Raw genomic sequence first — 22429 nt, forward strand, 5'->3', positions numbered from 1 at the left:
CATTCCGCCGGTCCCTCCGGGGTCGCTGCCCGGCCGGTTCGCGGTGCCAGGCCCGGTGAGGCCCGGCTGCCCCGGGGCGAGCAGCTCCACAAGATGGCGAGCGCGGGCTGCCGCGCCCGGCCCAAGATGGCGGCGGGCGGCGCCGGGGAGCGAGGCCGCTCGGAGCCCCGGCGGGTTCCCGGGCGCCATGGGCAGGGGGCTCTGGAGAGCGGGTGCCCGAAAACCGCCGCTGCTCAGCCCGCGGGGGAAGCGCCGCCGCCCGCCTGCAGCCGCCGGCCGAGCTCGGTAGGAGCGCGGGGGAAGGGGCGGCGGGGTGGGGGGGCAGCTTGTGATTAACAGCTGCAAACTGAGCATCGCCATGAGGGAATTACCGCGAGAATTTCGTAAATTATTCGCCTCTTCTACCTTCCTGCCACTTTGTCAGGCGCCTGTGTGCAGGATACAGCGCGGGGCACGTTTGCGCGCTGCGGGGCCAGGGTTTGGGTCTGTTCCTGTTTAAATCGTGCTGGAACGGGGTTCGTTCTGCTCCATTAATTGCCATCTACAGCACCCCTAAGAAAGTATGAAAATGGTGATTAGCCACGTTTATGCTTTGAGATGGATGTGGTTTTGTGTAAGCTGCTTCTCTTTACACCTTTTCATGTGCACTTTCTACTCTTTATTTTTCTTAGCGATGCAGTTTGGATAAGGTTCCCCTTGCTCGATGGAGCCCCTCGCTTCCACATCCAGCCTTGCAGCTAAAAGATACAGTGATGTTATTTTTATTCTTCTGACAGTGTTCTTCATGCGAAGTGTCTGACAGACGACCCCCTAAGAGGCTAAAGTGTGAAAAAAATAGTCTAGTAAACTCAGAACTAGAAGGTCTTGCATGTGGAAGTGAAAACCTTGCTGCACTGGGGGAAACACCTCGAACACCTGAGGGGGATCAACGCTCAGAAGATCCAGGAGAGCACAATGTAATTCAACGGGGAAGAGGTGGAAGCGTTCCAGAGGCGAAGGGAGGCAAGCAGGAGAAGGAAGGCGATGTGTCTGCGGAGCCGCACGCAGTGACATGCGGCAGCGCCGCGTCAGGAACGCACGGCGATGGCGATGCGCCCGATCCCGCGGGCAGCGAGGAGGAGGACGGCGGCTGCAGCGCGCGCTCCGACGGCTCCGGCTCGGACGCTGATGTCCCGAGGGAGCCCGCGCAGCCGGACAACAGCGCATTCCTGGACGAAGACAGCAACCAGCCCATGCCGGTGCACCGCTTCTTCGGGGACGGCGAGTTCCTCAAGGTGGGATGATGGCTGTTCGCTCTGCACGTTCAGTTCTGTTCCACTTCAGTCTTGCATCTTGCAGCAGAAGTAGGTTAGCCTCAAAATTGTAGGCCAGTGTTGGTAGACATCTGGAGTCATATCCCTATCCCCTAGATAGAACTGCTTGCCTCAGAGATGATGTTAATTGCCAAGGCAAGTTAGTTTCAGCTGTAAAATCTTTCTTGTTTAGATTTTATTAATCCAGTTCCATATGATAGGTATTTTTACTCAGTGTTATTCTGTTGAAATAGATTTTCCCCGGTCATTGGTTCTTAATTGTGTTTACCGTCATTCTTGGGAACGGAGGCGTGTTGGTGCCTCACGTATCGATGTGGAAATGTGCGGACGTGGAGAGGTGGGAGTTCTGCCATTTGCCACAACAGCCTTTCCTCAACCATTCTCTCTGTCTTTAAAGGATCTGCCCGCAGCTGCGCTCCCAAGAACAAGGATGAGCAGGCGAGAATTCAGAAAGCTGCATTTCATCGCAAAGGAAGACGAGGAGGAGGAGGAAGAGGATGTTGTCTAACAACAAACTGTAAATAAATGAAACCTTTTTTCTTTGCAAGCACATAATGACGCTTGGCTGTGTCACTAACATAAGGTGTCTGCGTTTGCCTTTTCTTGAGAGGAAAACTGGTAGAGTTTGTTTCTCTGGAGTCGGCAGATACAGAATTCTCCCACCATTAGCTGGGGCAGATAGTGACTGAATTTTCAGCTATTTGGAAAAAAATTGTAGTTTATCATTTTACCACTGATATTTAGGAAGAGCCTCAGGGCGTGTCACGCTGTCAGTGTGAGTTCAGCACTGTTAATCTCTGCAAGCGCAGGACGTTTTTATTGCGCATCAGTTCTCTGAACAACCCCCGTGACACCGGGCGCGTCCCCGGCCGCCAGCGCAGCCCTGGGCGCCGCTTTGGAACAGCTGCGTCATGCAGCCTGTGCAGGACTTTCTGTTCACTTCTAAGGGGTGTGAATAGGAACTTCATAAACAAATACGCAGGTGGTGATAAGGGAGGAAGGAAAGCTGTCGGCGCTGGCCTGGGGAGATGAACGGGTATCGATAGCTGGGGACATGGGTCAGTCCACCAAGCTGGTTATTCTGGCTGGCGCTTCTAGAAAATGCTGAGCAGCCTCAGATGACTTCAGGAACTGTTAACTCACCCAGTGTTTATGATAATACTTCTTTGAAAGTGTGATTATGCAATAAGCTTCCAGATCTTTATTGTTATAAATAGTTTTTTCTATGTTTCTAAAAATATAGAGAAAATGTTATCAGCAGATGGTTTAAATAAATATTAATTTCTACAGCTATAGGCTGTTAAACATTCAGAAGTTGTAAGCCAAACGAATTGTATATGCATGACATGTTAATACATTCACATTTCCACTCCAGCTGATGCATTGTTTCTGTCAACGATATTTCTTGGCTCCTTTTCACTCTAATCTCGTAACACAGAAAAACCAGATTTTTTAATAGCATATTCATGGTTTTCAGCACATCTCCATCTTGAAGCAGCTCTCCCAGCTTTCCTTCAATGCCGTACTTGCTACTGTCTCTTTCTAGCAAATACGTCTTGGCACACACACGTTCCTTGTGGTTTCAGCACTGTGTAAGATGGTTGGTATGGGTGTGCCAGGCAGACCACGCTGTGTTTGTCATCACAACCTTCGTGGTGCTGCCTTCCCCAACGCCCAAACAGCGCAGTTTCCACCTCGGTGACGGTGACGCAATCTGGAGGGATCAGTCCAGTGCTCTGCTATTAGAAATCCTGTCTTTAAAATGCACCTGCTCACGTTTCGTATTGAAATGTCTGGGATGGGGATTTGGTTTGTTGTTTGAAGTGCATCAGTACTCTGTGGTAACGCTCGCGCGCTTCGCAGCCGTGGTGGGTTCGGCTCGCCCAGCAGCGCTGCGGCACCGCGGTTCCGCGCGGGGTGGAACGGGGGCAGCGCCGTGCGGCACGACCGAGCTCTTCCCACAGCCCAGCTACTGACACGGCAGCGAGCAGCTCACCCTCCCTTCACAAACACGTTTCCCTGCGCTCAGTCTGGCCTGTATCGGCCACACCGTATTGCACCGACGAACCACTCCTGCATCGCTGCCTCCACACACACACACACACAAAGATGGTGCTAATTTTTTTATTTAAAAAAAAATCACATAATTTACACTGATAGTCACTAAAAGTTCAGTTTCTATCGGCTGATATTTAAAAAGAAATCAAGTAAAAACTGATCTGTTTGCATTTTGTTACCTGAGGTAGAAGTGTTTTGCAGAGCAATATTCTCTAAAGCACCAAGTAAACATGATCATTATACGGTAACTTGGCTTGTATTTCTTAAGCAAACTCAAGCGAAAGAGGCAGAAGCTCTCTGAAAGGAGAGGGAAAGCACCGGGGAAGCTGGCAGAGAGCAAAGGTGGTAAAGCAAAGACGTGCCACGGCCCGGCCTCCCTGCCGGGAGACGCGCACCCAACGCAGCACCAAGAAACCGGAATCCGCAAGTCCCCTGGGGTCAGTTTTTAAGAAATGTCTGAGTTTCATTTCTCTGTACTGTGAGATTTGGACCTACATTCCTCACGGCAAGAAAGCGATCACAGGGCGTGACGGGCGGCTCCGGCCTCATCTCTGCGCTGGCTCCAGCTGTGTTTCCCGGCGCTGCGCAGTGCGATCGGCTGCGGTCAGCGGGGGGGCGGGACAGCAGAACGGGGAGCCACACAAGCACACGCTTTGTGAGGCTGCACTTGAATTACTTAGCAAGTCTCTTTTGCCAGGGACTCCTAAATCAGTTTTTGTTTAACAAACTAGAGCTATTTAAGAATCATACCACGTGATGTTAGTTTTAAAAAAGCACAAGTCACTTCAGAGGTAGCACTATAAAATCTTGTGGTTTTGCTTCCTTTCTCTGTAAATTTTAGTTTTGTCACAGCTGAGATTATGATTGGTTTTCTTATGGCAAGCAATATGTACAAGTTTTAAATTCTCCACGGTAAACAGCAGCTGATAGAAGTACTCCCAGTTCACCTCCCTTCCAGCTCGTGTTTTGACAGCTTCTGCCAGCTCTGGGATGACAGCACGTTTCTTCTCTATTCTTCAGTACACAAAAGAGAAAACAATATTGCCATCAAAAGGCTTTTTCGTAATAATCAAGTCTCTATCTTCCTTTTAGGCAGAATTTGAATCCTTTCACCATAACTAGGTTTAGGAGGAAATCAGTTCAGCATATTATGTTTGCTTCCCAAATGCACAATGCCTGAAAACGGGTCTGAGGGGTTTTGTCAGAGTCTCCACAAAGGATTAACGCGAGGACGGGTGCGCTTCCGCACTAAGAAAACCCGAACAGAGGCAAAGCAGGAATGAGGGACAACACTGAGATCTGTCTTCAGGACGCCTCGCCTGCCTAAGAGGAGCACGGAACAGGTAGGTCTGGATTAATACTTGATACGTACACGTGATCGAGATTCCAGGTGCTGAAGAGGATTCTGCTTTCCCTGTTGCTGTAGGGGTTGATGGAATGCTTGCACGGGCAGTCAGCGCTGTCGAAAGGCCCCTGTAAAACACGACGGCTGCAGTGAGGGTACAACGCTCGTCACCAGCGCAGCCCTTCTGCTGGCCCTCACCACGGGCAGCTGTGACACTGCCGCCCTGCCAGACCCGATCCCACGCCACACACAGCCCGTAACTGCCTCCTTCCCTCGTGCTGCCGCCAGCCCCGCTGCTGCCGCCGCACCACGGCCGTCCGGCACCGACCTGGCAGGAGAACCAGCCCTCCGCCGTGCACAGCCGCGCCGCCGCCGCCTCCCTCCTGTCAAAGTAGCACCCGTTGTACTTCACAGACTTCAGCTTGTCTGACATCAGGTCCGTTATCCCTTTATATGCGTCTCTTGCTGTAGGATCAACATGTGAAATAAAACTGCTAACCTAGGAGGGAGGGAAAACAACCCCAATCATTCCTCGGTGCCTATAGCAGCCTGAGGCTCTTTTCTACAACCAACGTTGCACTGTAAAAGCATTTTATATATATGCGGGCAAAGAATTATTTTTACTAGAAGCTTGAAAATAAGTTACTTCAACAGAAACTTTTACCTCTTTCATGTAGCCTCGTATTCTGCTTTCGCAACTGTATCGCAGGTAGCTCGATTTGTTCTTAAAACGAGACTGGAGACCTAAAGGCAGTTAGATTGTGTTTTAACTTGGTGTTTCAGTGCTCCGCTTCTGCCCAGCTGGGGGTCCAGCCCTTCTTTGCACAAGCTCAGCATGCACAGATTATTTTTCTTTCTCCCTTCTATTTCACTGGTTCAACACTACCCTGCTCTTAGCACTCAAAAGGATGATGCAGAGCGTCTGCTTTGAGAGCAGTAGCTGGTATTAGAGCTGTTAAATGTTTCTCATTAATGTGCATACACAGAACACCGAGGGATTGTGAAAACAAAACCAAATTTTTCAGGAGGAACTGAAACGATGACTTAGGAATGGGAGGCGGAACTTGCAAAGAGAGTATAAAGAAAATGTAACGATTAGCTGGCTGATGCATGTAAATGATCAATATATGATTAGCAAACTGTTAAAAGATTGTAAATGCAGGCCTATGTTAATGGAGAAAAATGTATTCTGGAGCAAGCTTGGATACAACAATAGGGAACACTGCTTTTGTTACTGTTTTCTGATAGTAAATACACATCTATTCAAAAGAAACTTACAATTGCCTGCTACTGTGATAACTTATCCCTGACCAGGTACCAAATCACACCAGCCAGAAGGACTCCCAGATTTTTAAACTACTTTTCTCTAAGAACAGTCACATTGACAGAAGCGACTCTTTAGGGCAGAGACCCGCTGCCCCTCAGCAGCTCCCGGGGGCGACAGCCGGTACCTTCGAACCACTTCTCGTCGTCCCCCTTGTCCTCAGCCAGGATGTTTCCGCTCAGGTTGTGGATCAGATCCGCCAGCAGCCTCTGCCTGCCGGGGGCCCGCTCTCCGGAGAGCAGCGCCCGCGCCGCCGCCACCACGGCCGCCTGCTGCCCCGAGAACGCGGCCAGGAGCCCCGCGATGTCGCTGGCACCTGCGGCGGCGGGGGGACAGCGGGTGAGGGGACGGCGGGTGAGGGGACGGCGGGTGAGGGGACAGGGCTGTGCCAGGCCCTGCCCACCTGATTTGGTTTCAGGAGCTCCATAGATCCCCATCCCAGCCCTGCTCACGCGGGGTCACCAGAGCAGATCACACAGGTGGGTCCAGGGGGTTTGAATGTCTCGGAGAAGGAGACTCCACACCCGCTCTGGGCAGCCTGGGCCAGGCTCTGGCACCTCACAACAAACAAGTTTCTGCTCATGTTCAGATAGAGCCTCCTGTGTTCCAGTCTGTGCCCGTTGCCCCTCACCCTGGCGTTGGGCACCACTGAACCAACTGGTCCATCCTCTGACACCCACCCTGAGATACTGATCCCATTGATCACACCTCTCTCAGCTTCTCCAGCTCAACCGCCCCAGCTCTCTCCGTCTCTCCTCATCAGAAAGATGCTCCAGACCCCTCCGCATCTTCGCAGCCCACCACCGGATTCCCTCCGCTAACTCCTTGTCCTTCTCAAACCGGGGAGCCCAGCCCACCCCAGCCCTTCAGATGGGGCTCCCCAGGGTCCCTTTCCCCGCTCCCCCCGGCGCACTCACAGCCCCGCCAGGTCTCTCCGGGGCCCAGCAGCACCAGCTCGGTGTTCGGCGGCAAGGCGCGGAAGTAGCTCTCGCTCAGCTCCGTCCCGTCCTCGTAGAGGCAGAGCCGGCTGCCTGCCAAGGGAAGCTGCCCCCGGGGCGGGTGAGGGACGGGCGGGCCCTCTCCAGCGGCCCCGCGCCCCGGGCCCGGCCCGCACCTGCAGCAGCCGGCAGCCCTTCCGCAGGAGCCCGCGCAGGCTCCCGGCCGCCACCCCGAACTTCCGCGGGCTGCCGCAGCCGCGCAGGCGGAACGGGCGCAGCGGCTCCGCCATGGCCGCGCTCCCGGGCCGCTCCGCCGCGCATGCGCCCGGGGCGGCTGGGGCGGCCGCGCACGCGCAGGGGCGGGCACGGCGTTGCCATGAGAGCGGGCGGTGCGGCCGCGCTGAGGCAAGTGAGTCCGGGGCCTGGTCTGGCCGCTCCCCCCGCCGCTTCCCCCGCTCCTCCTTCCCTTCCTCTCCCCTTCTCTCCCCTCCGGCCGGGCGAGCCTCCCCCAGGCCCCCGCAAGCCCGGTGCCGTGCGCTAGGCCGCCCGCAGGGAGGCCCTGTCCGCGGCCCGGCCGTGACCCCTCCGGGGCCTGCGGGCCTCGGCCTGTGGCTAAGGGGAGAGGCGTAAATTAACGGCATAATATCACTGCGGGGTGGGGAGCGGCGGTCGGGGGTCCTTGTCCTGCCCGTCCGTTCCTCCCCGCGCTGCCGGCCCTGGGAGCGCTGGGCTGAACGGATGCTCTGCCGCTTTACCATCGGGTTTTCCCTTGGTCCGAGTGCACAGGTTGCTCCTGTGCGTGTTTCGGAACTCAAATAGTTTCAAGTTCCATCTCGTATTAGCGGGTTGAATTGAGTTCATTGGCAAACTGCTGCACAAGTTAGCCAAACCTACGTTTCGCTAACTACTAGCAAAATGCTCAGCATAAGAATATGGTGCCAATATTAATTAAAGCAAATTCAGATTTGTAGTCACCAGCTCGTGATGTGGTGGGCCGCAGGATTTAATTCTTTGGCTGTAGCGTCTCAGTGTTCTTTCATTGTCTTTCCAGGGATTGGCTTAAGCTTGAAACATCAGGGCTTTGACTCGCTGGCCTCTGCAGGATGCCACACAAGATCGGGTTTGTAGTTGTGAGTTCATCGGGACACGAAGATGGGTTCAGCGCCAAAGAGCTGATGGTTCACGCACCGACAGTGAACGGGTGGCGGTCGCCCAGGTACCGTGAGCGGGGGGAGTGGGTGTAGTTCTACGGCACTGAGTGAGTTTAAGTGGGAGATGTACCTTGCGTGTTCCGAGTAGTTTACAGCATCCCAGACCAAGCTGATTACAATCCCCAAAACGTTGCTTGAATCCCATGGATTAAATAAAGTCACAATTTTTTCTGCTCTACTGTTTGGCTTCTTTTTACAATCTCTATAATGCTGAGTTAGACTATAGTAACTTTGGAAAGTTTCGTAAAAGTTATTAAGCTGGAAGCGTTTTTCAAAAGATGATTCAGAAATGGTATGTTTTCAGACTCTGTCAGTATCCACAGGAGATTGTCCTGCAGTTGGTGGAGAGATGTCGAATACGAAAACTGCAGTTGCTTGCTCACCAGTACATGATTTCAAGCAAAATTGAGTTCTACATCGGTGAAAGCTTGCCTGCATACTTTGCTCCTTATCAGTCAGAGAGGTTCCACAGACTAGGGTAAGTCAAAAAGCTCCAAATGTTTTACTGCCTTAATCAGAAAGGCCTCAGGAGCAAACGATATTCATTGTTCCTTGCGTGCAGCATTGATACGCGGTGCTGCAAGGAGTAAAGCGAGTCTGTACTTGCTTAGATCTGTAACAAAGCTGAAGAGGCAGGTGTAGGAGTCATGATGCAGCTGATCAGCCTTGACAGGTGACAGCACAAACTGCTGTAGTTATGAGGGAGTTTTAAGCCTTATCAAAGTACAGCTGTGTCTTTGTACTTCTCCCCTGCTTACTTGTTCCATTTTCCTTCTCAGTTATGTCCCTCTCTCGGACAATGAAAAGACTGATTTCAAAGCACGGGAGTTAAAATCTGTGTATATGGATGCAGTTGGCCAGTACCTGAAGCTGATTTTCCATAAAAATTATGTCAATAAATACAACTTATATAGTCAGGTAAGTTAAGAGTCTTTACTTGGTGAGCTAGATGAAGTTTCCGTGGTACAGAACAGGCATAGAAATCTGCTCCCTTGATTGCAGAAGCTAAAAACATTGGTTGAAAGCTTCCAGGTTTATTTCGTTTTCTTTTAAAAGAGAAAATACTAATAAGAGGTTATGAGTGGCTTAGAACCATGACCAGTGCGTGCAGCTTCCCCAGAACAAACAAGCCAAGCACGCGTTCCGTTAGCGCCTTTCACGGTGAGTTTTGGGCTGCGCGGCAGGCGCGGTGCCGCAGACAGAGCTGTTCCTCTGAGAGCAGCTCTGCGGCCGCGGCAGAGCCGCCTCGGTCCTGGCGTGGAGTGAGCTGTTCTGCAGCAGCCTGCTGCGGAGAAAGCGGATTCCCGCCCCAGTTGTGCAGAGACTCTTTGTGCTTCAGACTGATGACTCTACGATGTGGTCTGTAGATCAGTAATAAATCTTTAATGAAGCATGAAGTACATTTAGCCCTTAGTGCTTTCCTTTGCTTCCATACCACCCTGGAGACCACAGCTCCTATTTTCTTGTTCCAGTTTTTTGTTTCAGTTTTCCTAAGATATGGCAAATGTAATGACCTTATGCATTTACATTTTCTTTAAATCTATCCCAGGTTGCCCTAGTAGCTATAAATATTATTGGAGATCCAGCAGACTACAGTAATGACAGCGATAATACTGTAAGTGTGAAGCATTCCTGTCTTTTTACTGTTGCTGCGCGTGTTGGGTTCCGGGGCTCCTGGGGTACTGGAATGCGTCTCCCACTACTCTTGCGCTGTAGCAGAACTGCTATCATTGATGTTTTAAAAATGTTTTTTTAATGTTATCTCCAAGAAAGCTCTCAGAAATTGAGTCTCATTTGTGGATACAAAAACTAAACCATAATCAGTTGGGACGTCTGCATTTTCAGCCTCTTTGAATTCTCTTGTTACAATATTTCTGTTTGGTGGCATATTGAAAGTTGCGTACCTTGTGTTGACCGGGGAAAGTCAGAATTTCTGTCCTGAATGCACACTTGGTGTTGAGGGATGTGCGTAAAGATATCTTTTCCCCCTACAAAGCCTTCCAGAGAGAAGCTGATAGACCACTACCTGGGAATTAAATCAGATGATCCTGCCTTAGATGGAACGTACCTTGGGTAAGGATGTTCTTTTGCATATACCCTGGCAAAATGTCTGCTTGGTCTAAAGTAGTTCTCCGTCTGCATACCTTGTTAGTTCCCTGCTAGTGAAAAGGGGAGACATGTACTCAGCCTGGTCTATTTTGGATTAGCTGAAAGCTTATCTTATTCATTTTATGTCTTCAGGAAACCTGACTCCATTTCACCTCTGGATGATTTGGCTTTTGACATGTACCAGGACCCAGAAGTGGCTCAGATAATCCGCAGGCTGGACGAGAAGAAGCGCGAAGCTGTCCATCACGAGCGCTACGACTACGCCAAGAAACTCAAACAGGCTATCGCGGACTTGCAAAAGGTATTGTTGAGAGACTGGCTGTCTCTTGAGCCGAGCAGCGTTCCAGCAGGCACCCTCGCCTTTATGTGGAGTCATAGTGAGTTCCAGTCTGTTTTCAAAACAGTGATTTTAAAATCAGATCGCTTGGTTTGATAACTTGGTTGGAAATACCGAGACATATATGTATGTACAGAAATGTGACTCCAGGCTGCTTGTTGTACCATCTTCTAGGTAGGAGAACGACTTGGCCGGTATGAGGTGGAGAAGCGCTACGCTGTAGAGAAGGAGGATTATGATCTTGCTAAAAAGAAGAAGCAGCAAATGGAGTCGTACCGCCTGAGGGTGTATCAGCAGCTGGAGCTCCATGGCCTGCTGGACGCAGAGCTCGCGGTGCGTGCTGCTATTCCTCATTCAGGAGGCTTTGGCATGTGGCTGTTGTAAATAGAAATGGCCGAGCAACCAAAATAAGTTCAGGGAGTAAGAGTTGTTACACGGGTATTTATAACCATAACATACGGGTTTTAAGTTTTCTCCTTGGGTTGTGGATTTCCCAGACCAGAGACCGCATGTGGCATTTTATGAACGTGCTCAGTTCTCCATAAATTCCATTACATTAAACTGTTAAGGTATCAAGCAAGTGACATGAGAATCCTGAATGTTTTGCGGAGTTTCAGGGCTGGTATCGTGCAGAATTAATGTGATAAAATACAGTTTTACATTTTTCTCAGAACGGGAAGCTTTATAATCTCTCCCCACACACATCCACACAGAATGAATTTCTGATTGTTTCATCAAGCTGCATCCAGTGGGAATGATGACACGTCTCCGAGTTAGGGCTGATATTTACTTGAAAGCAGCAGAGTCTTGTTGACTGACAGAGCTGCAGCTCTATGAACAGGGATTTTAGTGCGTTGTTCGCCTTGCCTTACGAGTCTCCTTCCCTTCCTCAGATTCAGAAAACCTCTGAATTGCCTTTGGAGTCTATGATTTCTACTATCAGTCCTCAGCGGACAAAAGCTACAAATTCCCCTCCTTGTGAGCACCCAGAACTGCAGACGGGAGAGCCGTGGAGCGCAGAGCTTTTGCTGGAGGAGAAGTTGGCAGATCTCGCCTCTGCTGAGCCCGTCGTGCCCCACGGGTCCCCTGCTCCTCCCATGACCCATCCCGCAACCTCCGAGGAAGCGTTTCTCAAAGGAAATGTGAGTGGTGTTCCTTGGTTAATAGTAAAGCGATGCTGCTTTGAAAGGGAAAAAATGCATCACAGTGTGTTCAGGTAGTGATGAACCAACTTCACATCTAAGTCAGTTCTGGAATAGCAGATTTTCTCTTCTGTGTTAGGTTGAGTTTTTACCTTATGATGAGAGACCCCTTCCAGCTGTCTGCAAACAGCCCGAGGCGGCGATGGCGTGCCCAGAGGCAGAGGCGACTGAGGGGGGTGTGAGTGGCGCCCCGAGAGGCGGCATCGCCGGGGAGCCCGAGCCGCTGTCGGAGAAGGCGCTGAGGGAGGCCAGCCCCGCCGTGGAGGTGTTCGGAGAAGCTCTGGTGAGGAACGACAAGACAAACGCACAGTGCGTTGTGATCTGTGATGAGCTGATCTGATACGTGCTCTGTCAACAAAGACCTACTGATATGGTTTTTAAATGTCACGTAAAAATCCAAGATTAAAATTTGACCTTGGGCATATGGGTGCCTCTTTTCTACCTTTACATGATGTCATAGCTTTTATAATTGGTCACTTGATGAGCTACTAAGCAGAGGAAGAGAAACCACCGCTGTGTCTGAGCCTGACCTGTTAGTCCATTTTACTCATCATGTTTCAAATATATGTGCAGAAACACCTCTTTTAATAAAAGCCACGTTTCTGTGGAAAACACCTGGGGATTTCATGCCCGAGTTCACATGTTCTTCTGAGGATGTTTCTGTATATAAATGTTGAATTAATATTGTAATACTTGTTCTGTGTTCAGGTTTCAGGAGCATATTCCAAAACCTGGTCATACCGAGAAGATGCGTTACTGGCCGTGTACAAGAAGCTGATGGAGATGTCAGTAAACACTCCAAAGGACGATTTAAAGAACATGCTGAGGGCTGCCGTTTTCCTTGTGAGGAGAGCCATCAAAGACATCGTGTCTTCAGTAAGTTATATATGTTTGATAAGAAATGCTCTAGTGAGGAACTTTCACCTAAGCACTAGCAACAGGTTTTCTGGAAGAGAGGTGTCTGAAGTGGCTTCCATTGAGAGCTTCGCTGTGGTTCTAGATTCCTGTTGCAGCTCTTTTTCAGAACTACAGAAAAGACTTGACCGTATTGGATGAAAACAGGGATCTGTGTGGTATTTTTGTTCAGTGTTTCCTTTTTCTTTTTAACTTAGGTTTTTCAAGCTTCCCTGAAACTTTTGAAGATGATCATTAGCCAATATATACCAAAACATAAACTAGGAAGACTAGAAACTTCTTATTGTGTGGAAAAAACACTTCCAAATTTGCTTTCTAGAACAGGGGACTCTTCATCCCGTCTTCGCCTTTTGGCTTCTACCTTTATTCAGGTGGGTGTTTTTCTTCAAATGAGGGTTTGATTTGCGTTAGGAATGCCACTGAGCTCACAGGTGGGTAATGTCTAATCAGACTTGACTTCAAGTCCAGGGTTTGCTGCTGTGGAGGTTGATGCCCTATAGGGAAGGTGAAGTGGTGGCACCTGCTCAGTGTCTTTGGGGTGTTTTTTTAGCTGTGTGTCGTCACCTTTGTTGTGGGGGACAGTGTGGGGAGATGGCAGCTGCTGTAACTCTTATGTTCTTATCTTCTTTTGCTTGAGACATAACTAAAATTGTAACAGGGTTGTTAAAGCCTTTGCAAGCAGCTTCTGGCTGCTGTAGTAACAAGCAAGCAGCTGCTTCTTCTGGAAGGCTTATTCCAGTTTACTTGTTATAAGTGACTGAGAATAACTCTCCTTAGCAAAGGCTGTTCCTTTTCCTCACTTAGCATTCCCGTGGGCACACTGCCTCTCTGTGTTTGTAGGAAATGGCTCTGAGCAGCGAAGTTAAACCTCTTCAGATTGTTCCAGTTCATCTGGTTCAGCCGTTGAAACCAAACTCCCCAGCACACCTGGCAATGAGTCGAGTGGAATTAGTGGAATGTCTCTTGAAAGACATGGGAACTGAGAACTCTGGGTTTACCGTCAGTAGCGTCATGAAGGTAGGAGCTTGAGTTTGCAGGACGTGAAGTGATTTCTGTTGTTGTTTTATTAGGGCTTGTCTGGTTTGAGTGCTTAGTGAGTTACTAAAGAGGGTTGGAGCCCCTTGGAGGTGACAACACATGACCATGTGAGACAGCAATATGCCAGTATAGAAGAATCACTGGGTCAAAAAGTGTTTGCATAAACTTGTCTGTATGAAGAGTTGTCCCAGTGCAGTGGAGTAATTGTCTTAGACTAATGAACAAGTCCCTAAAAAAACATGTGGGAAAGGAGAAGCGTAACTTTTTTGTTATTATTTTCAGTTTGCGACGGGAGCTTTGGAACACCGAGTCTGTGAAGTTCGTGATGCAGCGTTGCGGATTATCTTTGCCATGTACAGGATGCACAGGGCTGCTATACTGGAATATCTTCCCCCAGATGACGCGAGCATTCGCAAGAGTGTTCTCTATAAGTCGCTCTTTGATGGATTTGCTAAAATAGACGGTAAACTTTCTGAAGCTGAAATTAGGGTACGTAATAAGACTGTAGAACACACGTAGCTGCTTTAAATGTGGTGTTGGACTGTGCAGGGTGCTGATCTCATAGCTGCGTTAGACACAGAACGACACACGTAGCAGGGTAGCTGAAGGTGTGTTGTTAACAACCCTTAGTGTAAAAAGCTGGTGTTCGGTTTATTCCCTGTACTTTGTGACTAAAGCCTACAAAGACTACAGAGGTAGTGCTGCTGAGATAGCACGCACTTGGTTTGGAAAATACACACACACCGTTTCATGCTGGAAAGGGCAGGCACAGAGGATGTGCTGTGGGGGCAGAGGAGCTGGGGAAGGAGCTGCTCCTGCAGCAGCCCAGGCCTTTGGCCACACGGGATATTTCCTGTGCTGCACTGACCGTTTGCTCCACGCTGGTGTGTTTTGCAATCTCTTCTATAGGACAGACGCTCCAAAAACTTTCCTAATTGAAAGGGTGTTTCTGACAGGCACAGAGAAGGGCGGCGACAGAAGAGGCAGAGAAACAGAAGCAGGAAGAAATAAGAGTTCTGCAGGGTCAGCTGGCAGCTCTCAAGGAGATACAAGCAGAAGTGCAAGCTGGAAAGGTTAGGGGGTCTGAATTTTAGTTTTTTAATCCTTTTTTCCTCAGGTATCATGGGCTTAGATCATTAACACTGCTGTTGTCTCATTAGAAACTAAAACATTCCTAAGTATAAAATTTGGACTCTTTCTCTTAAGAGCTTTGTCTATCTTATGCTGGATTTGAGAGTATCTGACTTAAATTTCTTCATTCCATAGGAGAAAGAATCTGATTTTCAGAAGCCAAAGCACCAAGGTAGGTAGTTTCAAATAGTATTAGGAGATGCAGAGATAGTTCAAGATGCCTTTGAAACACTCTAGATGCCTAATGGATTATTGAATTCTCTCAGTTAAAAACATGCCAGAGTACTTTGGATTGGCTGAGTCAAACCAGTTAATTTATAACAAGAAAAGAGCATGGCGTGGCTTGAAGCTGCTTTAGATCTCTCCCCAATGCGAGGCAGATCATCTGTTACGTGTAAAGATAATCCCCAGGCTATTTTGCTGCCGTAGATCGCTGCAGCAGTAGTTTCCCAGCTGCCCGCGGGGGTGTTGTCTGTCAGTGCAGCTTTCCCAACACGCAATGCTTTACTTCTGTCGGGGTGTTGCCGCTGAGATCCGGTGAAGCAGTGTTGCTGGGCATGCGCAAAAACCCAAATGGGATCTTGGTTTGAATAGTTGTCTTTGTACAGGTTACCAGCTGAACGAAAGCCCAGCGCCCGCAGCAGCAGAGATCCCAGATGGTCATCCCTCTGTTGCAAATTACTTGGATAAGTAAGTTAGATAAGCAGCTTCTGATCACCTTAAGCACTTAGTGTAACCTGCAGGCTAATAATGATAATAGTACTGCTCCAGTAGATCAAAGCCAATACCTTCAACATTTAAACAATTAAACAGAAAGTCTCTTCTAACAAATTTGGAATGGTCACCGGCCCATCCTAGATGCTGAGTTTTAAAGTTCTTGGATAGCGTGACCTTGAACTTGTTTTCTGAATAGTTGCTTGCGGGGTATGAAATTGCCGGAGTTTGATGTTCAGCTGCCGGTTTAACTAAGCCAAAGGTATGTTGTAGCTTTCACCTGTGGTGTAGAATAAGGACAGAGAAACAACATTTGAAAATTCTGGGGCCATGAAAGCCAGTTCCAGGGAGCTGTTCTCTGTGCTCTTCTGGAATTGTGTCTTTCTGTAGGAACAAATGCTTTTTAGGTGTATTTACCATAAATGGTATAGTAGTATCTGTTCATGCCCTGTCTGAAGGTCAGCACTACATAGGGAAAATTAGCTGTACCAAAATGTTAGCTGTTTTTCAGGACAGTCTATAGTGAAGGGAACGGGGTTCACCTGTTTCACCCTGTGACGTTACTGATGTTTGTATTTTTTTTCCCTAGCTTATGTATTTTTTGTGGTGAAAGGGACGAATCCTTCACAGAGGAGGGGTTGGATCTGCACTACTGGAAGCACTGTCCCATGCTAACCAGATGTGAGCACTGCAAACAGGTTGGGCATGAACTTTCTAGAGCTGCTGCAAGACATTCACTGTTGTTATTCTGGTTCTAAGGTGCCACAAGATGTTTAGTGCTAAGGCAGATGAATTCTGAACACACCCGTGTGATCTCGGGCAGTGCTTTTGGAAAAGAGCAGCATGATGTTATAGCAGCAGTATTAACTGGACTAAAATGTCATTTACCTTTTGTCGTTTTGGAAAGTGAGACTTGTAAAACTCATGTAAGCAGTTTTTTTGAGTACTGCCCTTCTTTATGGGATGCGATACAAATCTTGGGCGCCTCTCGCTCCGTTGCAGGTGGTGGAAATTGCGAGCCTGACGGAGCACTTGTTGACCGACTGTGACAAAAAGGACAGCTTTGGGAGGTGTCACCGGTGCTCCGAGGCCCTTCCAAAAGATGAGTTGCCCAAACATCTGAAGAACAAGACTTGCAATCGTGAGTACTTTCCAACAGGAAGGTTGAACTGCAAGAGTCAGTCAGACTTTGAAATGCTGTGTCGTTTTGGCAAGTCAGACTGCTGCTATTTAGGTACTGACTGTGGATTTAGGAATCTAAGTGACTCCTCCAGGGGGAACACTTGTGGAATAAATGCCTGAGTTTCCCAGTGCTTGAAATGCTTCATTTCTGTGAATGCACATGGGGAGGACGAGGGAGGAGAGCAGAGTCTGTACCACATCCTTGCGGGTCAAGCCCCACCACTCCTTTTGCTCTTGTTTTGCTGTGGATGGTTAAACACAGGACTTCTTTGGGAGCAGTCGATGCTAATCGGGTAGGAGCTGGATTAGCTATGGGGTAGTTTCACGTTCTTTGTTGCGCAAGTTCTCTTGTATTTGAAATTAGCCTGCCTTTGCCATTCTTACACTATTTTTCGAATTATTTCAGCTGCCAAACCAGAAGACGTGGCAAACCATTGCCCGCTGTGCCACGACAGCTTCCCCCCGGGAGAGGAGGTACGGTGCCCGCCCGACCGCTCTGATGTTGTTGTCTGGGTGAAGAGCTGCTCCTGTTTTCTATAACAGCACCTCCTGCCCCTGGTTGCTGGATGTTTTAACTATTCTCATAACCATGTAGTTGTGCCCACGCTGTTTCAGTTAAAAATATGTATAGATGAAAAGATTTTCCATGTTTTTTCCTGATTTTAACTCAGTTTTTAATTAAGAAAATTTTAAAACCACAACGAAGGTCACTCACTTTCAACTTCTGGCGTCTGGATGGTGGGTTGTTGTTTTTTTAGTGTGATATGACTTTTAAGTTATATTAAAAAATTGGTACATTACTTTCTGTTGCACTCAGTAAGTCGGAAGGTGTTCATGCTTTTATGAGTGAGCAGATTAAAGTGCTGTTGCCATAGAATCTGTCTGCAGCTCTCGTTTCCCCATGTTTTGAAAAGTCTGTGTGCCCACAGTGACTAGATACAAGATCAGCTAATTTTGCTGGGTTTGTTAGATAACTTCTTTTTAATTGGCTGCAGGCCTGGAAGTTTCACCTCATGAGCAACGATGGCTGTAAAATGAATCAACGGAGGTTGTTCGCAATGAATAAAACTCTTCTGGTGCAGCCGGGTAAGATACAATTTTGTGATAATGATGATTGTGGTTTTTACCGTATCACCTTTACTGAAGTATTTCAGCCTTGAAAGCAAGCTGGCTCTCCATTGCTTGTTCAACCTGCGTTCTGCATTTGTGTAACCTACTGGGATTTCTCTGGTACAGACTACAGTAGACTTAGGGAGCAAATCCTTGAAATCATTCAATAATAATAATAATAATTTCCAAACTCAGGCATTAGCTCGGTTGGTTGTGGAAACTGGTGTATTTGAGAGGCTGATCAGCTCAGTCTTGTTTCTGCATAGTAGTGTGGCCGTGAGGAACAATCGGTGGTGATACCAAACAGTTAACATTCTGGAAAGCTCCTGAGTGCTGACACAGGGAAGCGAGAGCCTGATTTAGCTTTTAATGTCCAATCAGAGGATGTTAATCTGATCCTAATTACAAGATGAATTGAATAGTTAGTGCTGTGTACTGCTCTTCCTTTTCAGTTCAGACCCAGGAGCTAGGCAGAATTTATGATTGTGCAGCTCCTTCATCAGCAAAGATAAATTGATGCTGATGTCAGGTGGTTTTTTTAACAGTCATCTTTATTTATGAAGCACATGCAAAATCCTTTTATTTCCTGAACAGAGAAGTTAAACAAACAAGCTATTTTCACTGCCTGCAGCACCAAAGCTCTTTCAGACGGTCACACGCAATACCTCTCCTCCTCCAGACTCTGCAGAGTTCTGCCGCCCGCGCGTGCTCAGGTCCCTGCCCGAGTTCACCTCCTCTCTCTGGTATTCGCTTTGCTCGCATCTGTGTTTCACAACAATCCCAAGTTCCTGGAAAGAATTGTGGAGTTGTCTCTTTCAGCTCTTGTCCATGAATGTGGTCCAACTCGGCAGTTTCCAGTCTTGAACTGGACCCACAGTCATGTCTGTCTGTCTCTATCCTCATCATTACTGCTTGCTAATGTGAACACTGGATAATTTCCTGCTGCTTAGAATTCAGAAACACACTCAGAAGGAACCGAAATGCTGCAGGATCAAGCTAAAGCTCCAGAGCTTCCTGGAGCCAGAAGGGGAACCCCGCCGGTTCGGTCGCCCCGCTCCGTGGGCTGCGCCTCAGGCTGGGTGCCGGCCAGATTTCGGTCGCTAGCGTCGCTCAGTCAGGCTTCAAATATCTCAAGAATCAAACTAGGAGATAAAATTCCAGACTGGGACTAGATGTGCTTGCAATAACTGTCTGTATTTTCTCTTCACAGGCAAACTAGGTGGCCTGTATTTCAGGAAGCCAGGTCCTTCAGGAGCAAAAGCTCGACCTCCCTCTATAGGAAGCAAGATCCCAACCCCAGTAGGGGGCCCAAATAAAAGCACTGGCAAAACATACTCAAAGCGATGACAGGACAAGTATTTTTTCCTTTGTCTTAATAACTGGGCGTATAGTTATTATTAGTTATTTAAAACATGTGCGCTACTCCCATCCTCTTTGTCGTTTGGCTCCCCAGGGCTGTTCACCAGCCTGGAGTGGCTCTTGCCCAGTGCAGTGACGTTGGCGTTACTGGCTGTGCAGCGCTCCGGTTTTCTCCTAGAAACGCTGACGTTAGAAATGTGCACGGGCCGTGGCACAGCCCTGGCTGCCCCGCTCCCCGCGCCGCGCCAGAAGCTCTGGCGTTGGCCTTCGGCTGGTTCCTCGGCTTTGAGATCCGGTAAGGGATTTCCTGAAGGCACAAACACCGCAGGCATTTGTGGTTTGGCTTTATTGGGGGGAAGAGCAAGAAACCGACTATGCAGAAATTGTGCTAGATATGCAGGACAGAGCTGAAAGGCCTTTGTTCTTTTGATCTAAGCATGGCACTTGTTTGCAGTATATATTCTGAAGGCTTGGGCAGTAATACCTGTATTAGCTGACTTTACTACTTGATCACTTCAATGTAATAATTGCAGAAGATATTGCTAATAGTTTTCTGCCAAAATTGACTTTATAACATGCTGAAAGTACTAGTCCAAGTAATTGTTCTTTGTCTTGCCATCAGTCACGTGTGGTAGACAAATAGGTTGCAGGTTAAACTGTGTGTGCTGGCTGGGTGTACCTCTGCATCGCACCAGTGCGTTTACAGAGAATTCATCCCAGTTAGACTGGATGCCATTGAAAATACGGATATGCAAGGAGCAAACCAGGCGCGTTGCGGTCGCACGGGTTCCTTCGGTGTGATGGTGATGTTGGTACCTCAGCAAGGCCATCGCTCATCGGCTCTGATGTGCAGCCGGTGAGATGAAAAATGTGTGCACGTATAGAAGGAAATACCTGTCGGGCTGTAGGAAATGTGCATCTGGGGTATCTGAAGGGCTTGTATGATCCTGCATAGATAAAGGCTGGAACCAGTCAACGGGTAAACAATTCCATCCAGCAGAATCCTTCCTCACGGCTCTGCTAAAAGACAAAAGGTTTTGCTGTGGAAGCCTTTGCTAATATGTCAGGTTTTGAGTTTTAATACAGTGGAGCAGCACCCAGAGCGCTGCTCAACGCCGAGAATCAGCAGCAAATACAACAGCGAACGGGCTGGTTGGACACTGCATGGGAGGAACACGGAATAGCTGTTGGCGCTGCCTCGCTGTGCACTAAGTGCCTTATTAGTCCGCTTGACAAGAGAATGAAGCTGAACTGTGAGAGTCCCATTGGTGTGTAATAAGAGTGTGTATCGATGGAGCTACTGTAAAAATTCATGTTACGCTTTAAAATCTCACAGTTAATTCTGAAATATATCCCCAAGAAATAGCCCCTAAAGAAAAGGAAAAAACCAACCTTAGTGGGGCACGGAGTGATCATGGGGGGTTGTTTTTCTTGGTTGTTTTTTTTGTTGTTTGTGGTTTTTTGTTGTTGTTTTGTTTAGTTTTGTTTTTTCTACCACAAAGTGAATCTGCGGTATTGTTTTGTATGTGCAGCACTGATTTTGTAAAATGCGGTTTTGATGGTTTGCGTGCAGCCTATCCACAAGCGTTTGAATTTTACAGGTACATCAGCGCGCTCGTATTTTGAAAGTCTTTATATAAACTGTTTCTTGAACTCTTCCAAATATATATATATTAGTGATTATATATATACGCTAGGACTATCTATCTTAACAGATACACATGTATTTTTATTTACTTCAGTGACACCGGTTCCCATTTGAGGACCTGGTTCCCTATGCAAGCAGAATAGCCATTGGTTCTGCTGGGCGCTGGGCACAGCGGTACCGCCTGCGTCACTTCTCAAGGCTGGTTCCGCTGGGCTGCTTCCTTTCGCTTAATAAACAACCTGTGTTTTCTGCAGTGGCAAAATACACACTGGTGTGAAAAACACCGTGGAGTTCGTTCCTGTGCCGTGAAGTCTTGAGCAAAATATTCCGGAGCAAAACTGTTGCCCAGGGGCAGGTCTGGCTCGCACAAGGAGTTCTCAGGAAACTTCAGTCGGTGATGACGGGACATGGTTGTTGGAGGAGGAACAGACCATCGTTCCTGCCGCGTGGGCTGTTTTCCGTCTGATCTCTTTCTCCGCCAACCACGCTGTTTTCACCCATCCAACCTGCAGAGCCGAGCGGGAGCAGCCGGGAATTCAGCTAACGTGACCGCCTGGAGTTCGCTACCCCAGGAGAGCAATTATGTAATTATGCCGTCCCTAAGTACTGGATAAGCAGATAAGGTATTTAAAGCCTAGAGCTTTTATCGCTATCATTTCAAGAGAAAAGAGTCGCTTGGGTTGAGCATCTAAGTTATTTTTATTGCACTTATTTAATAAATGTGTTTAGCGAGTTCAGACGGTGCCTGTGCATGCTGGAGCTGCTGCGAGAGCCGTGGCTCCGCGCTGGGGCAGCGTGGCCGCGGAAGCAATGCCAGCGGAGCCCCTTGCTGTGTTCGTGGTGCACGGCTGCGGCAAACGCTGTACTAGTGATGTCCGTGTTCCAAACCCAGGGTTCTTCACCCGCTGTGCATACAAATGAGCCAAATTTAGCGCATGAAGACACTGTTTATTAAGGAGTTGTGCAGTCTGGATGCTGGAATAAAGCCAGCACGCCAGCAAGAAAAGTAACAGCTGTTAAATACAAAACGTTATCTGCTCGGGGCAGTCCTAAAGAGCCAATTGGTTGCACATTTGCATATTACAGAATCACAGAATGGACTGGGTTGGAAAAGACCTCAGAGATCATCCAGTCCAACCCTTGATCCAACTCCAGCCCATTGACTAGATGATGGCACTAAGTGCCATGGCCAATCTCAGTTTAAAAACCTCCAGGGCCGGTGAGTCCAGCACCTCCCTGGGCAGCCATTCCAATCCTGACCACTCTCTCTGCAAAGAATTGCTTTCTAACATCCAGCCTAAATTTCCCCTGGCGGAGTTGAAGCCCATGGCCCCTTGTCCTATTGCTGATGCCTGGGAGAAGAGCCCAATCCCCACCTGGCTAGAACTGCCCTTCAGGTAGTTCAAGAGAGTGCTGAGCTCACCCCTAAGCCTCCTCTTCTCCAGACTGAACAAGCCCAGCTCCCTCAGCCTCTCCCCATAGGTCTTATGTTGCA

General features: G+C 48.5%; 3 protein-coding genes across 20 annotated transcripts; 2 read left to right on the forward strand and 1 right to left on the reverse strand.

Moving 5' to 3' along the window:
• The first annotated feature begins 76 nt into the window (after positions 1–76).
• Positions 77–5996, forward strand: C21H1orf174 (chromosome 21 C1orf174 homolog). 4 transcript variants are annotated; one of them, XR_010467475.1, is made up of 4 exons: positions 77–285; positions 777–1274; positions 1711–4714; positions 4798–5996. XR_010467475.1 is itself a non-coding variant. In XM_065037876.1 (4 exons), exons 1-3 carry the CDS (start codon positions 94–96, stop codon positions 1819–1821), a joined length of 801 nt encoding a protein of 266 aa, XP_064893948.1. In that variant the 5' UTR covers positions 77–93; the 3' UTR covers positions 1822–1830; positions 4464–5996. The 4 variants fall into 4 exon arrangements, 3 of the variants coding, with proteins under 3 accessions (XP_064893948.1, XP_064893947.1, XP_021137510.2); XM_065037876.1 differs by having other exon boundaries at positions 1711–1830; positions 4464–5996; XM_065037875.1 differs by having other exon boundaries at positions 1711–5996.
• On the reverse strand, positions 3424–7288 carry DFFB (DNA fragmentation factor subunit beta). Of its 2 annotated transcripts, XM_065037874.1 has the most exons (7): positions 7155–7288; positions 6958–7084; positions 6168–6356; positions 5381–5460; positions 5045–5215; positions 4744–4844; positions 3424–4385 (listed from the first exon to the last, which is right to left on the reverse strand). In XM_065037874.1, the coding sequence occupies exons 1-7, from the start codon at positions 7266–7268 to the stop codon at positions 4169–4171; spliced, it is 999 nt and encodes a 332-aa protein (XP_064893946.1). In that variant the 5' UTR covers positions 7269–7288; the 3' UTR covers positions 3424–4168. The 2 variants fall into 2 exon arrangements, with proteins under 2 accessions (XP_064893946.1, XP_064893945.1); XM_065037873.1 differs by having other exon boundaries at positions 3424–5215.
• Positions 7248–21671, forward strand: CEP104 (centrosomal protein 104). Of its 14 annotated transcripts, none has more exons than XR_010467474.1 (22): positions 7248–7383; positions 8030–8194; positions 8494–8667; positions 8969–9107; positions 9739–9804; positions 10186–10262; positions 10431–10599; positions 10810–10968; positions 11529–11777; positions 11917–12120; positions 12546–12713; positions 12950–13123; positions 13593–13769; positions 14073–14279; positions 14747–14863; positions 15057–15093; positions 15530–15611; positions 16225–16316; positions 16638–16776; positions 17224–17291; positions 17813–17903; positions 19138–21671. XR_010467474.1 is itself a non-coding variant. In XM_065037842.1 (22 exons), exons 2-22 carry the CDS (start codon positions 8082–8084, stop codon positions 19272–19274), a joined length of 2856 nt encoding a protein of 951 aa, XP_064893914.1. In that variant the 5' UTR covers positions 7248–7383; positions 8030–8081; the 3' UTR covers positions 19275–21671. The 14 variants fall into 14 exon arrangements, 13 of the variants coding, with proteins under 13 accessions (XP_064893914.1, XP_064893916.1, XP_064893918.1 ...); XM_065037842.1 differs by having other exon boundaries at positions 16225–16333; XM_065037844.1 differs by having other exon boundaries at positions 16225–16333; positions 21189–21671.
• The last annotated feature ends 758 nt before the right edge of the window (positions 21672–22429 follow it).

Source organism: Columba livia, chromosome 21 (assembly GCF_036013475.1).
Source record: "Columba livia isolate bColLiv1 breed racing homer chromosome 21, bColLiv1.pat.W.v2, whole genome shotgun sequence".
Classification (NCBI taxonomy): domain Eukaryota; kingdom Metazoa; phylum Chordata; class Aves; order Columbiformes; family Columbidae; genus Columba; species Columba livia.

Coding starts and splice junctions, on each gene's coding strand:
- C21H1orf174 (XM_065037875.1), top strand. CDS start 94: ATGGCGAGCGCGGGCTGCCGCGCCCGGCCCAAGATGGCGGCGGGCGGC. Junction 286..776: donor GCAGCCGCCGGCCGAGCTCG/GTAGGAGCGCGG, acceptor TTCTTCTGACAG/TGTTCTTCATGCGAAGTGTC. Junction 1,275..1,710: donor GGGACGGCGAGTTCCTCAAG/GTGGGATGATGG, acceptor CTGTCTTTAAAG/GATCTGCCCGCAGCTGCGCT.
- CEP104 (XM_065037842.1), top strand. CDS start 8,082: ATGCCACACAAGATCGGGTTTGTAGTTGTGAGTTCATCGGGACACGAA. Junction 10,263..10,430: donor TTAGATGGAACGTACCTTGG/GTAAGGATGTTC, acceptor TTATGTCTTCAG/GAAACCTGACTCCATTTCAC. Junction 14,864..15,056: donor CAGAAGTGCAAGCTGGAAAG/GTTAGGGGGTCT, acceptor TTCATTCCATAG/GAGAAAGAATCTGATTTTCA.
- DFFB (XM_065037873.1), bottom strand. CDS start 7,268: ATGGCGGAGCCGCTGCGCCCGTTCCGCCTGCGCGGCTGCGGCAGCCCG. Junction 7,085..7,154: donor AGGGCTGCCGGCTGCTGCAG/GTGCGGGCCGGG, acceptor CCCCGGGGGCAG/CTTCCCTTGGCAGGCAGCCG. Junction 5,461..6,167: donor CGACGAGAAGTGGTTCGAAG/GTACCGGCTGTC, acceptor AACTGCCTTTAG/GTCTCCAGTCTCGTTTTAAG.